At 34.8% G+C, this 16,027-nt stretch overlaps 3 protein-coding genes across 3 annotated transcripts; all 3 read left to right on the forward strand.

The window, feature by feature from the left end:
- The first annotated feature begins 6,748 nt into the window (after positions 1–6,748).
- On the forward strand, positions 6,749–8,078 carry LOC139519536 (protein wech-like). The gene has a single exon (XM_071311703.1). The coding sequence runs from the start codon at positions 6,867–6,869 to the stop codon at positions 7,968–7,970; it is 1,104 nt and encodes a 367-aa protein (XP_071167804.1). The 5' UTR covers positions 6,749–6,866; the 3' UTR covers positions 7,971–8,078.
- Positions 8,079–12,388: 4,310 nt separating this feature from the next.
- On the forward strand, positions 12,389–13,543 carry LOC139520700 (uncharacterized). Its single transcript, XM_071313617.1, has one exon. It carries the CDS (start codon positions 12,389–12,391, stop codon positions 13,541–13,543), a length of 1,155 nt encoding a protein of 384 aa, XP_071169718.1.
- A 296-nt stretch (positions 13,544–13,839) lies between these two features.
- LOC139520769 (uncharacterized) lies at positions 13,840–15,108 on the forward strand. Its single transcript, XM_071313737.1, has one exon. It carries the CDS (start codon positions 13,840–13,842, stop codon positions 15,106–15,108), a length of 1,269 nt encoding a protein of 422 aa, XP_071169838.1.
- Positions 15,109–16,027: the final 919 nt, after the last annotated feature.

Below are 16,027 nucleotides of genomic sequence, written 5' to 3' on the forward strand. Positions count from 1 at the left end.
TAATATGAGTCAGAAAAGAGTAGAATAGTGGGTCGCGTTGGGGTATAAGCGTGACGCGGAATTGTCGATTTATTTGTAAGCGTGACACGTGATAGTCAAATGATTGTGTCGTGAAAACGATAAATAAAGTATAGCTGGACACGGAAAATTTCAAAAAATGAGAACTGCATAGTAGAAGCGGGATACGGGAATCTGATAAAGCAGTAAGCGGGATCAGGGATCAGACCCCCCCCCCCCCCCCCCCCAATGAGACCCCAGAATAAGATATTTTTTTTTATCTTCATCCTATTCACGTTACAGTCATGCCTTCAATAACAAATGTCTCCCATGCATGCATTTTTATAGACAAAAGACCTTATGGCTGGATATTTGGGGTTCTTTGACATGCTGAATCTAACCTTATATCCAGTTTGGGGATTTTTACCAAGTTACCGAAATAGCCCACACAGAGGTCCAAAGGGTCTAAGATCATCAAACATGAATTGTAGCATGCATGTTGTATACAATTACCCAAGTGTGCTATGTTTTACCTCTGTGGTATTTTCCACTTGCGGATCTAGAAATTTTTATAAGTAGGGGTCCAATGACTACCTAAGAGGGGGCCCGCTCCTGTGATTCCATATAAAAGTAACCAAATGTTTTCCCAAAGAGGGGGCAACCCCCTGTCCCCCTAAATCCTCCTCTGGTATCGAGCTGTTCATTACGGATAAATATTTTTTGTATCAAGGGTGCTCTACTTCAGGTACCAATGCAAACAAAAAAGTTCGCCCACACCTTACATTTCATGTTTTAATGACTGTGGATAATTTATGTCACATACCGTTTCACCTTATACAGTTAAAATCATGCAAGCAACAATCGAGTCGAGAATATTTGTTCTACCAAAATATGGAAATTGGAGCAGTTGAGGGTACAACTGGGGAAAGTTAATCTTTTATAAGCTTTTCTGTCACCATTGCGTTTCAAGATGCATATTTCTCTGTTCGCAAGTGTATTTATTGCGTGGATGATAACGTCCTCAAATGTACTCGTCTCTATTTTACACAGACTGCACTTAAACTCCGCAATATCAATCTTTGACTTAAAAAAAATACAGAAATATCTTTTATTTTTTTTTTTAAATCAAGGAAAAACTTAATTTGAAGAATACAATATGACATTTTGAAAAGCGTTTTTGTTACAAGTTTGAAAAGCTATATATTTGATAAAGAATGAATGAAGAGTTTGTATTTTAATTTGAAAATACATTTATCATAAATTCTAAAGTCATCAACTAAGTTTTTTCACTTATTTCAAGTGCATTTATCACATAATTCTACAATAAAAATTCCTCGCATCTTCGAAAATTCCACATCAGAAATGACTGCACTAACAGTGATAATTCATCGCATCTATAGTTAAAATGGATCTTTTTCAAAAATCGATAAGCTATATTATGTTGCTTTTATAACACTTATTTGAACTTTAATGCTATGATTGTACATAATAAAGACATATCACAATGAAAATATGTAAAAACTTTCCTTCAAATCAATTAATTTGGTATTTTCAAAACGTAAACAAATACAGTTTTCCCATGATCCTTTATTCTACAATAGACATACCCGCATATGACAGTGAAAATGAACTAGCTGGATTCGCACTGTATATACACTGCCTTTTGTCTTGACGTTTTCTTTTCTTTTCATTAATCTTTTATGCAAATCACATCAATATTCAAATGACCTGTTTACACACGAACCGTCGTCATCTGTTGTTGGTATGTACGATTTTGTAACCATGTTAGTTGTAGGATCACGTTCACTGAAGGTTACATCAAAACTGCATCCGACTGAAAATAGATATGTCAATATACTCCTGTATTCATAAAATATAATACAAAAGTATGCATCCGTCTGAAAATAAACATGTCAATATACATCTATATTCATGCAAAACAATGCAAAAGTATGCAAAGGTGATTCTTTAATATTTGTCTTTAAAATGTATGTTGGTATCTATCGGTATATGCGAAAGAAACAAAAAATTAAGACAGAAAGCGGGGCTGATTAAGATTCATTCTGAAATCCTTTAATTTCGGTATGCGAAGTTTATAACAAAGTGGTTAATCAATTAAATGGGATACCCATTAAGCTAACACGGCGCTATCAAAAAAACTTTTATAAAATTGAAAAAAAAATTTCTATTAACTTGAACGAAAAACCAGAAATCAATAAAACATTTTTAAAACTACGGGGTGATTAAGATCTTGACATATGCATGGTGTATAGACATTGTATTCATTGTAAAAGACTCTGTGTTGATATGTTCATTAAATCGCACTGACTTCATTTTTTGTTCTATAAAAGTAACCTTTCAATCATTAGGGTGTGTATTTTGTTATCCAGGGATCCACTTATACTTGTGTCAGGGTAAACTTGATTGTAACTGATAGCTACTCTTTTTTCATTTGAATTGTTTTATGTCACGTTTTTGTTTGTGTGGTTTTGTTCACTTGTTAACTTACGTCTACGCTGGTATTTTGCTATTTTTTCTTTCCAAATATTCTTAATAAATTGTTTATTCTCATTCTTTTAATATTTACGCTCCATTTTTGTCGAAAAAGCTATACATCGCGACCCTACATCCGTCGTCGCCGGCGGTGGTGGCGTCCACAACTATTCACTATGTGTTCGTCGGCGGCAGCGGCGGCGTCCACAAAAAATCACTCTGTAATTAAAGTTTTTGAAATGTTAACATTTGTAAACTAACCTTAATTTCTACCAAACTTGGACAGTAGCTGGTTTATGATCAGGAGATGTATCCTGATTAAAGTTTTGTATAAAAAAAAATCCTGTTTATCCGTTTTGTACTCATGAATGGACAGTTAACATAACATTCACTCTGAATAAGTTTTTAAAATTCTAATAGCTTAAAATACCCTTCATCAAACTTTGACAGAAACTTGTTTATAATCATAAAATATTATCCAGAAGAAAATGTTTTTACAAATAAAATCCTTTGTATCCGTATTTTACTTCTTAATGGACTTAGTTTTTTTGCAAGTTAAGATTACATTTACTCTAGATCTGTTGTTAAATTTTTAAACATTTTGATAACTTTCTTAAACTATCCCGCATTTCCACCGAACTTGGACAACACTGCTTTACTTTATTATCATATCTAACTTATAAACATGATAAATGGACCTAGTGTTTCTGCTATTCACTCTGTGGTAAAAAAAAAATATACTAACTTTCTTACTCTATCCTGGATTTCCGCCTAACTTGGACAAAAGCTTGTTTATGATCAGAAGATTGTATCCAGATGTAAATTGTATCGCCCCACGAAAATACACCTCCACTATTAAGTTTATATATATTTACACATATTACATGATCAAATGTCGTTCTTACGTTGTAACATACACATGTAATGTAGTTTTTTGATTTTTTTATTTTCATGCCAAAAATTATGAATGAGCGAATTTGTCTCCTTTTAGTTTCAATAGAACTTTTTTGGTAAAAGTTTCGTTGATTTATTTTATCAAATGTTGTGCATCTTTAGTCAACAACACGTGAAAATGTTTAATTGACACATGATCCTATATATTGAACAGATGATGAAGTGCTCGGAAATGTAGAACATGACAAATAAGTAGTCCATGGGATTTTTATGAAAAGGTCTTACAAATGAATCCAAATTAAGATGATCGAATAAGTGTATTAGTCTCAAGATTTGTAATCATTTAACGATGTCCATTTATGAATGTAGTTTGTCGATCAATTTGTTAGAGCAGGATTTTTAATGAAAAAGATGCATTACAGAAAAAAATAAAAATCTGCACAAGAAGAAGCCGTTGCAACTCCAAAATTGTCGATGTAAACAATTTTCCCTTGACCACCAAATAATGTTTAGTATATAAATACTTCCATATATGACTCCGAGTCTTTGCTGCTTATCATTTATACTGCGTGCTTATTGTTGAAATATCATATACCAATGTATTATGCTGAATCAAAAAAAAAAGTGTATTCGTCTGACAGTGACCTGCTATTGTTTTTATACTGCAGCTCAACATAGAAATAAAATGAGTTTCAATTACTGAACGAACCCCATATTGTGAGATTTTTTCAATGTACTTTTTAACTATATGTTTAGAAACTAAACTGATATCAGAAGCAAACGATTCAGTAGAAAAATGTTTCGTGTGAAATAAAATCATTGGCAAATATATTGTAGACAAGCCGTTTCAAACAGCTGTGACAATTTCATAAACAAAATGTTGATACAATCAGATCAGATCATTTCATTTATTCTGCTTGGCAAACAAGGCAAGGAAATTTCTGGGACATTTGTATGCAATAGTTTTAATATGTATCGAAGCCTGAAACGAATGGTTTTCTTTTTAAAACATACTGCAGACTGTAAATAATTTATTTTCTTTCAAAAATATACATTAACCATAGAAACATTTTTCATTTTACAATTTCAAAACTTTGTATTTAAGTATGATCAATACATGAACGTTTTCTTTTATTAATATACTATAGGAGGACATGAAATTAGACGGTGATTAAATTACATCTGTAAATACAGCAAAAACAAAGTATTAAAACATTAAGTTATTCTGAGCTTGTTACTAGATCTTATCGAAACCTCTATATGTCAGTTAAGGGCAAACATGTGCTACTTGGACCAACCCGACCGCTTTCATCCATTAGTTTGATTTTGATGTTGCTCCTACTTTGAAACACAATAGCCATCTGTTGTAACAACAATAAGGGTTAAATGATCTTTCCCGAGGCAAAATAAAAAAATCATTAACAACAAATTGTTGAAAAACAAAATTGCAAACAATAGTATGAAAGTCAAGTATAATGATAATGCTATAACTGAATAAAATGTTATGAAAGACTTCCAAGACATGATGAAATATTTATTATTCAATATATTTTTCAATTGACTGGTCGGAATTTAGAAAAGTTCTATCTGCTATCTTTTGTAATTTGTCTGTACCTTTACTGGTAAATAAGGCCTAGATTATTTTTTTTTTTTGAGATTTAATCAATTTGGTTTGTCCAGGTGATGGGTCAATTTCTATGAGACTTTCACATGTGGACGGTTGTATAATTTTATTCTTTATAGTAAAACAACGGTAACTGTGGATAAACTCATCATAGATACCAGGACTAAATTTTGTATATACGCCAGACGCGCGTTTCGTCTACAAAAGACTCATCAGTGTCGAATCCAAAAAAGTTCATTCATCAACATATAAGTCAGTGCAATTGTTTTCTCAGATAGATATATGTAGTAATAGCATATATGTATAAAACAAACAGAAGAGGTCCTAATATGGAGCATTGCTATCAAGTTTTTCGATATGAGCATCATCTATTTGTACTTTGTAATTTGTGATGCGTCTGCCAATAAACCTCTTTCCTGGTATCTATGATGAGTTTATTTACAACCACTGGGTAAATGCCACATATGTTGGAGGTTTCCACACCATGGGTACCATATATCATCTGGCCAGTGAATGTATATCAAAACATCTTTAACCAATTTCGGAATGAAAAAGGTCTGTTACTGTGAAATAGAGTAGTCATAAGAACCCCACAAAGCATACCAACAGTCATCTTTAAATTCGTTTTTGAATTTACCAAAATCACTCAGAGTATTGTACATCAACATACATTCGTGCACTTGTAAAGGTTTTTTTTCCCGACGCAGCTCATTTGTCAAAATAAGATTTAAAAACATAATTTACCTATGATATTATTAAGAGATGTTCGACAAGAGTGATCTTGTCCAAACCCAGACTGTGGTGAGTGCCAAAAAATAGTCCTTTTAGATAGTTAAACATATTGTTTGAAACTTTTTATTAGGCCTTTAGTTTTTTTCGTTTAATTTTTTTAACATTTGTCATTTTAAGCACTTTAATCGCGGACTATGCGGTCTGGACTCATTGTTAAAGGCCGTACGGTGATATAAAGTTGTTGAGATCTGTGTCACTTGGTCTCTTGTGCAGAGTTGTATCATTAGCAATCATACTACATTTTCTTTTTTAAATGTACTAACTATACAAATACATTTACTCTTTTTCTCATCCCCGTGGTCTCTAGGAAAGAAGTCATCAAGATAATGCATCGTGCTGTCCTTTGATACCTATCACGAGAATGTTACACCTACAATGACCTACTGATATTACTTATTACAGCTGTCGGGCGAAGACAGGATAAGTCAATTGCACAATACAAGCTGATCCTTCTTCTACATGACATAGTCATCATAGACAAATGTGATATAATACAAGTGAGAAGAACATGTGTCAGTCCATATGGTAGGTAAAGTAAACAATACCATGAACAATGACACCCCCTTATCGACTCATAGAAAAACATACACAGCATTAAAAATAAATTAAAAAAATCATACTATTTGACAGTTAAGCATGTAGTTATACTATCTGCTGTCCATTATTCGTACGCTTTGCAAGATTGAGTGAGTGCTGTATCGCAAGTTCAAAAAGAAATTATCAATTCAAGACAATTGTTGATTTTAAAATGCATTTTGAGCTTCATATAAAATAACTCGTTCGTATATGAAATAATTCATTTTAAATATGACAATAATTTTTTTTTAAACAATACCTAGTTGTGTTACGGCCCAAAAATATAATTTAATGTGTAGTATTATTATCCTATCGATGCATTTATCTTTAAACTTATACAAATAATGTTTATTCATGTTCAGGTTATTGGAAGACAAATTTTAAATGGGATCAGATTTCTCATTACTGAAGTATTTAATTGTTTTACCTACTTCCACAAAGAATGAAGAAATGAAACACGTAATGTTTTGTTGTTTCTTTTACTGTATAAATGGCGACATCAGGGATATCTACAAGTATAAGAAAAGCCAAAGTGCCACTGTCATGCTATTTTTGTAAAGGACCAGATATTAAATGGAAATGTGACGATTGTGGTGTGCATATGTGTAATTCCTGTAAAGTTACTGTGCACCAAGGACCTCCGTCTAAACAAGATAATGACGTTGTTTCTAAACAGGATATCAATAAGACATCACCAGGCTTCCAGGAGGTAACGTCAGTAGTTATTGCATCAGTTTGCAATTCATACACAACTACTCTACCAGCTGTTTATACGTTACTTTGCTCGAATGACGATTTGATTTACTTCCACTATAACACTATAACGTCTGACAATTATCAATTTGTGAAAGGAAAGCTTTTAAAATCATCAATTAAGATATTGCAGACGTCTGAGAAACAAATATTCGACTTTACAATAATGAAAGATGGTGAAATACTTCTAAAAGAATTTGGTGGCAACACAATTCAACTTGTATCACTTTCTGGTGAGGTCAAGACCGTGCTAGATACTTTTCCAATGAGACCATTGGCAATACATGTCAACAAAGATAATGAAGTAATAGTTGGGCTGAGAGAACAAGGACCACCGTTTCCTGTCCAAGATTTTTCAGTAAGACAAGTTATTCTTTTCGGTAGCGATTATAAACGGAAAGTTACATTAGAATTCGACAAAGAAGGTAATAAATTGTTCAGTTATGCAAATCGTATTCGCACTGATTCTAGAAATGTTGTCTATGTTATTGATCGTTTTGACAATGCAAACCGTGGTAGAATAGTAGCTGTAGCTATAAATGGCCGCTTGAAGTTTACCTACGACGGACCAAAGGATTTAGGAACATTTCAACCAGAGGGAATCACTATTACTCCTAGTTATAACATTGTAGTTGCAGATTACTATAACAAGGCACTACATGTTATCAATTCGAAAGGTGATTTACTTGGACTGCAGTTTATTTTCAAAGACTTGGACATCAATTATCCGTCAAGTGTATGCTTTGACACTGAAGGATATTTATTAATTGGGTGTTGTAGAGGAGAAAATGAAGAATTCGGAAAAATACATGTCGTTAAAATTTTAGATAGTCTTATGTAATATGTTTGGTTGTCAATTGAAATTTTAAAATAATTGAATATAATATAACGAGTATGGCATAGTAATTTCATTTAGAGTTATAATTACTAGGGCATGGGAATGAGATGGGACACGATTGAAGATTCTAGGGGGTCAGATATACAACAATTGTGATAAAATTGTCAAAATAAAAGTTCTATCGTTTATCGTGTATCATCCACTCTGAATGAATATGCCCAGAATATGACCGATGCATAAATATTGTATGCAATCGTGTAATTGCATTCTGTGCGCACAAACTTTGTAAATATATTTCTTTAGAATTGTATACAAAATCATAGATCATGTTCAAAATCAAACAGTTATTATGCAAATTGGAATTATTTATACAAGTATTGAGACGACGAAGTGTAAGTAATAATCTATCATTGTCCTAAATATGAACGGAAAGTGAATACAATCTTTTATGATAAATGTTATGATATATGGTTGCATATATCAAAACTACAATTATAGTAAAAACACGGAACTTGAAGGAAATTTAAAAACTGAAAGTCCTTTATCAAATGGCTTAATCAAAACATCAAACAAATGGAAATTACTGTATTATTCCTGACTTGGTACATAACGCGTGTATTGATGTCACGAAAGTTGTATATATCTTTTGTTTCTAAGTTAACGGATAATGATATGGTCTAACAATTGGAATTGTAACGGTATCAATGTAACGTATTTGACTTTTTTATTTTTTAAATAAAGCTTGTTTCTCATTGTGAATAAACGTGACATTTAAGTGACTGCTCAGTTTGATTTACTCATTCGATCGAGATTCTGGAAAATACTAAAATTTTCAACTTTAATTCAAATTGGTAGACTTTTTGTATTTCACAAAATATACACCAGTAAAGTATGCTCAATTCTGAGGACCTTGACAAAATATAACATCTTTAAATACGATAAAAATTATCGGAGTCACTGTTGATTCCAAATAGTTTTCTTATCCTTAAGTTCGTTGATTAAAATGCATTCAATTAATTTTTAGAACAAAATCTCAATGATATTTTAGAATACAAATTATGTTGATTTATGGAACCCAGTTTGAACTCGGAGTACACAGGAAGGGGAAAATACCAAACGATTTATCAAAAATCAGACGTCCATGAGGAATTGCATTAACCGTTGATTTATATATCGAGTTTAATTTCGACTACTTTCAGTTAAAATTGGAGTTGGAGTTAAGGTTAGGGTTATGGTTAAAGTTTGAATTGCAATTCCAATCACTTCGATATAACTTCGAATTTAAGTCAAATTTCAAGTACATAAAATGGTGTTGATCTAAATATAAACAATGCAAATCTTCTACATGTTCTATGTTTACAAGCAGTTAATTGCATACCGTACAACAATTCGGAAAAAGAGGATTAACACCCACTGAAAAATAGATTAATAAAAACTTAAAGAACAATAAAATGTTTACCAAAATTATCGCAAATATGAAAAACAAATGTCTAACAAAAACCAGTTTATACTTCTGTACATTTCTTCATTGTTTAGATGTCAAAACTATGTAATTATAAAATTGTAGAAGAAAGTGATTCTTATACAATTTACCGGCAACAATTGATTTTTGACACAAGGCCCGATCACACTACGATCTCTAAAAAAATTTGACGATGGTAGTGCGATCGTGTAGATCGCAGTAAGGTCGTGGTACGGTCGTGGTACGTTCGTGGTACGTTCGTGGTGAAGTCTTCACGATCGTGATGAGCGTTGCACACTTTAAACATGTTCAAAACAATATAGGTGCGTCGTGACGAAATCAAATCGTAGTAGAAAAGTAGCGAGAGCGCAGTTAGGTCGTGGTAGGATCGCAAAGGTCGCTGTACCATCGTAGAGACAACGTAGCGAAAGCGATTCTAGTCGGAGAGATTGTGTTACGATCTAACAGCGACGTTACTACGACCTCACTACAACCATCACGTTCTCCGCGTGACCCGACAACGCCTCTACTACGACTTTCCCACGTTTATAAACCATACTAAATATAGCACGTTCATGCCGTCCTCAACGTTCTAGCCATGCTCAAGCTCATTGTCATTGTCAAATAAATGTATAAAAGCTCTCCAGGTTTTGTGTGTCTGTATGTACTTTTGACCTCGTGTGCTTTACTTCCAGCATCTTAACCATGCCTGACACATCTGTATCATTCCCACTATTGTTAAATAAGATATCGTCATTTATTCCTGGATCAGGATTTGTATCAGAGGTCCCTCTGTCGAGGATAAATAGAGACAATCATATTACGCGGGATTCATACAAGTACTTATACGCGTTACCGCTCTCTATATGTAACGTCATGGTTGCTATGTATTAACGTCATTGAATTTCAGCATTAAATCATCCATTTGTATAGACGTCTTTTTTCTCTATTCATACAACACAACGCAAACTACAATTATACGATCACGAGATTGGTGCCGTGACCAGGATAAAAGATGGATTCGTCGAGAATCAAGTCTATTCGAGCTGGAAATAGAGCCGCTGTCACGAAATTCTTCAAGAAACTAGATGAGCTGAACACTCATTCGGAGGTGGATATAGACATTGTAGGTCCAATTATTGACGCTATAGAGAAAAAACAAAGTGTAATTCTTAAACTGGATGAACAGATTTTGGAAAATACATCGGATGAAGATAAAGAAGTTGAAATCACATATGCAGATGAGTATAATTTAGATCTTGAAACGCATTTACGCCGTTATAAGAAATGAGCACAAATAGTTACACGTACATGTACAGAATTATCTCATGAAATATTCCAAACACACGCCCAGTCATGAACATGCATGAAGTCAATTCCGAAACCCGTCCTGTAATAAACACAGAATTCATCCCAAGATTTTCTTTACAAACTAGTTCCCTGTCTAGTCAAAATCACCGCTTGCCGAAGCTAACCCTACCTACTTTTTCTGGAGATATTCTTGAGTGGCAATACTTTTGGGAGTCGTTTGAAAACACAATTCACAGCAATCATACACTTATTGATGTCTAGAAATTCACGTACCTTCAGTCACTTTTTGATACAAACGCTATGAATGTCATAAATGGTTTAAACTTGTCAAGCGCAAATTATCACAAAGCCGTGGAGTTATTAGTAAATCGCTTGGGGAAAACACACAAAATTGTGAACGCTTATATGAAAGCTCTTTTAGATTTGCCAGATACGTACGGTTCCCTGTTAATCCCAGTTATGCTTGGTAAGCTCCCTATTAGTGTAAAAAGTAATATCACAAGAGAAAACGGAAACGACGACTGGACCCATGGAAATCTAAGAAAGGCAATACAACGGGAAATATATATTCAAGAAGCCAGCACTAATGGGAGTGAGACTTATGATATACCTACAGCAAGTTTCCATGTCGGAATAAAACGTGCATTTATTGCAATAATCAAAATTTCCCTACAGAATGTAAATAGTTCACCGACAGCAAATCAAGAATGGAGATTGTTAAGAAGAGAAACCTCTGTTTCAATTGTTTGGGTAACCATAACATATCAGAATGTAGGTCGAAAAACACATGCCGTAAATGTCAACGTAAGCATCATACAAGTTTATGCAATGAATCTTCAATTCAAAAATCACAGAGTCAGAATATTACAAGTTATACAGAAAATGGCACGCCAATCATGCATACATCTGCTAAACAGGAAAATTCTACCGTCTTCTTAAAAACGGCAATCGCTCTAATATGGTCACAGAATCAGTGCGCCGACGCTCACATCCTTTTCGACGAAGGAGCGCAACGATCATTTATGACGCAGGAAATAGCCGACAAGTTGAACGTCAAGCCAGACGCAAAGGAAAATTTCAACATATCCGCCTTCGGAAATTCTGACACATGAATAAAGCCACAGTGTATTTAGAAGCAGACTGAGGAGAGAAAATACCTTTACATGTATTGATTGTACCTACCATAGCAGCGCCGATTCAGAATAATCGCAGGTACATTTCGCAGCAACTACATTATTTGAAAGGACTTAAACTAGCCCACCCGTTATCAGAGGATAATAGCTTTGAAATTTCTTTAATCATTGGAGCAGACCACTACTGGGATGTAGACAAGGATTATATCGTTAGAGGCGACGGACCGACAGCGATGAGCTCCAAAATAGGATATTTGTTATCTGGACCACTTACATGTACAAGAGGACAACGCAATTCACATATGATGCACATATTATCTAGTCACACAAAAGAGGACTTTGATATTGAGAGATTTTGGAAATTGGAGTCACTTGGTATACAAGAAAACGACAAACTTAACACGGAAAAACAGAACATCAAAGAATTTTCATCAACATCGATAACATATGAGGATGGAAAGTACGTTGCAAAACTTCCTTGGATTGAAAAATGACCTGAATTACCGACAAACGAAATGATTACAAGAGCAAGGACCCATAGAGTCGTTAACCACTTAAACCAGGAACCAAACTTATTCAAAATATATGGCGACATAATTAAAGAGCAGGAGAAACGTGGTTTCATCGAAAAGATAGGGGAGAATGAGGACGAGCCACAGCGCATACACTACATACCGCATCACCCCGTCAAGAAAGATTCTACAACTACTCCGATTATAATTGTGTATGATTGCAGTTGTAAAGAGAACGCAAAAAGTCCGAGTTTAAATGACTGTCTTCATTCATATCCGCCAATTACAAATGATATAACAGAGCTACTTACCAGATTTCGTGCTCAGAAGTTTTCAGTGACAACAGATATCGAAAAGGCATTTCTGCAAGTTGGACTTCATAAATCTGACCGTGATGTAACTCGCTTCTTTTGGTTAAGTGACCCAACAGATTCAACCAGTCCGTTTACAACTTATCGTTTCAAGTCAGTCTTAATCGGAGCTACATGCTCACCATTTATACTGAATGCAACTTTATTAAAACTCTTTGAAGATAATCCTAGTCCAACAGCTTCAAGAATTACACAAGATTTGTACGTAGACAATGTTTTAACTAGTTTTACTGATGAAGACGACTTAATGCAATTTTACCGTGATTCCAGGTGTTTATTACAGAAAGGAGGCTTTAACCTCAGATCATGGAACTCTTATTCTAACAGACTACGAGAACTTGCTGAAACAGAAAACGTACTAGATTCCAGTAACGAGGCCAACATACTTGGAATGCGCTGGAACGTTGCGGACGACAAACTTTTATTTGCAGAAGTAGACACAGATTCAACCATGTTAGATGTAACCAAAAGAGAATTATTACGACAGTCGTCTAAAATCTTTGATCCGCTTGGCATACTTAGTCCCGTGACAGTGAAAGCTAAGATACTAATGCAGTCACTATGGAAACGTAATTTTGGATGTGAAGAACGCTTACCTGAAGATGTAACTACGCAATGGACTACTTTATCTACAGATCTTAAAGATACAAAATCAGTTGAACTTTCCAGACTACTTAACAATGATGGATTATCGCACAAACAGCTAGAATACACATTTTTACCGATGCTAGCAAACAAGCTTATGGAGTATGCGCCTAAATTGTATAAGGAAAACAGTCGCAATTAGTTATGGCTAAAAACAGAGTTGCACCGCTTAAAGTAATTACTTTGCCGCGATTGGAGTTAATAGGCGCCGTAGTTGGAGCGAAATTAGCTAAACATGTGTCAATTATTTTAGGAATTACAGAAATTACATTTTGGTGTGATAGCCAAATCGTTCTGAGTTGGTTGTATTCGTCGAAAATACAAAAACCATTTATAGCTAATTATAATAGAATTACAGAAATCCGACAACTTGTGGAAAATAAAACTTGGAGGTATTGTCCAACTGACTGTAACCCCGCCGACTATCTTACCCGCGGCATGTCTTCATCTAAGTTTTTGAATAATGATACTAGGTTCAACGGACCGAAATGGCTTGCACATGAAGAACAGTGGCCGCATTGGGATCGAAATTCCGTTGTTATGACAACAATTACAGACAAGGAAAGTAAAGACATAGACCGGCAAATTCAACAAAATGATGATAGATTCACAGTTGTAAATGAAGTCATCAATATAGAGAAGTTCAGCAGTTTTCCGAAACTGCTTCGTATAATGTCTTACGTATTGCGCTTTATACCGAATTGCAGAACACTTTCACAAAACAGGAAACACCAACATTTAGAGGTAGACGAGATTCAAAATGCTTCACTCGTGTTGATACGGAATGTACAGCAAACTATTTTTATGAATGCAATCCGCAATATTGTTTCAAAGGATACTAATGGACTACCTATTGTACGTCAGTTACGGTTATTTATCGACGAAAAAGGACTACTACGTTCCGGTGGAAGAATTAACGATGCGCTTGTTAGCAAAACAGTGAAATACCCTTATTTACTTCCGACAAAACACCCATTGACAACATTAGTTATTTTGGACGCACACAAACTACAAAATCACAGTGGAATAAATGGGACAATTACTTTAATTCAACAGACATATTGGATACCGAAAATCCGACAGAGAGTGAAAAACGCATTACGGAATTGTATTCCCTGTAGAAAGATAATTAGTCGACCGTATGTGGCGCCTGACCCACCACCGCTACCAAAGGATCGTCTTGGAGAAGACCCGCCATTCAGCTTCGCGGGAGTTGATTTTACAGGAGCGTTACATGTACGACAAAATAGTAACAAGGAAACAAAAGCGTTCATATGTCTATTTGCGTGTGCTTCAACCAGAGCTGTTCACATTGAGCTAGTTCAGGATTTAACGACACATTCATTTTTATTAGCTTTTCGCAGATTTGTTAGCCGTCGATCTTTACCGAAAATTATGATATCTGTCAATGCTTCTACGTATAAAATATTCAAATCAGAAACTATGCACGGAAAACTTAGTGAATTTGGAACAGTGTCGAAGTTTATACCCAGCAGGGCTTCTTGGTACGGAGGCTGGTGGGAGCGACTTATTGGACTCACGAAAACTTCGCTCAAGAAAACTTTAGGACGTGCCTGTATCGACTTAAATATGCTACACACCGTTATTACAGAAATCGAGTGCACACTGAATGACCGACCGTTCTCTGCTGATGAAAAGGATCCAGAACCACTTACGACGTCTCATCTTTTGTATGGCAGAAGGTGAAAGACACTTCCGTATCCTTCAATTGACAAAAGCGAAATCAAAGACACTAGAAAAACACTAACTTGCGCTCATGCGCTAAAACGTAAGAAACAACAACAAGATTTACTACAACACTTTCGGACGAGATGGAAGAAGGAGTACCTTACATCACTACGGGAATTCCACAGAGCCAGTGGCAATAATTTACTAATAAGGATAAAGACCGGGGACATAGTACAGATTCATGATGACTCGCCTAGATCTGTATGGAACATTGGTATCATCGAGGACCTTGTGCGTGGTGGGGATGGTTTGGTGAGATCAGCAATAGTGCGTACAAAATTTGGACTTACGAATAGACCAATCGCCAAACTCTACCCACTAGAGATAAATTCAAATGACAATGATGAATCGCAAATACTTAGAAGAAGTGTTCGTTTACAAAACCGCAATCAGATACTGTAATTATAATTGAGAACAATTTTCAATCGCAACTTGATTCAGAGATAGTTTTAAATGTGATTTATAGACTTTAAAGTTTCAAATATTTCATTTCTTTTCATTTTATAGATAAATTTCGTAATTTAGATGAATTGCTCATTGAGACTTTAATCACAACTCGCTGCCCCGAGTATGTCGAGGATAAATAGAGACAATCACATTACGCGGGATTCATACATGTACTTATACGCGTTACCGCTCTCTATATGTAACGTCATAGTTTCTATGTATTAATGTAATTGTATTCCAGCATTAAATCATCCATTTGTATAGACGCCTTTTTTCTCTATTCATACAACACAACGCAAACTACAATTATACGATCACGAGATCCTCTGACGCTACCTCTACCCCTACCACAACGGCCAAGAGTTCTGTTAGATTTTGGTGGCATGCCTGTGTCGTATTCGAGAATTTTACACAGTATTGAAAATTAGAA

The sequence above is a fragment of the Mytilus edulis genome, chromosome 1, assembly GCF_963676685.1.
Source record: "Mytilus edulis chromosome 1, xbMytEdul2.2, whole genome shotgun sequence".
NCBI classification, from domain to species: Eukaryota; Metazoa; Mollusca; class Bivalvia; order Mytilida; family Mytilidae; genus Mytilus; species Mytilus edulis.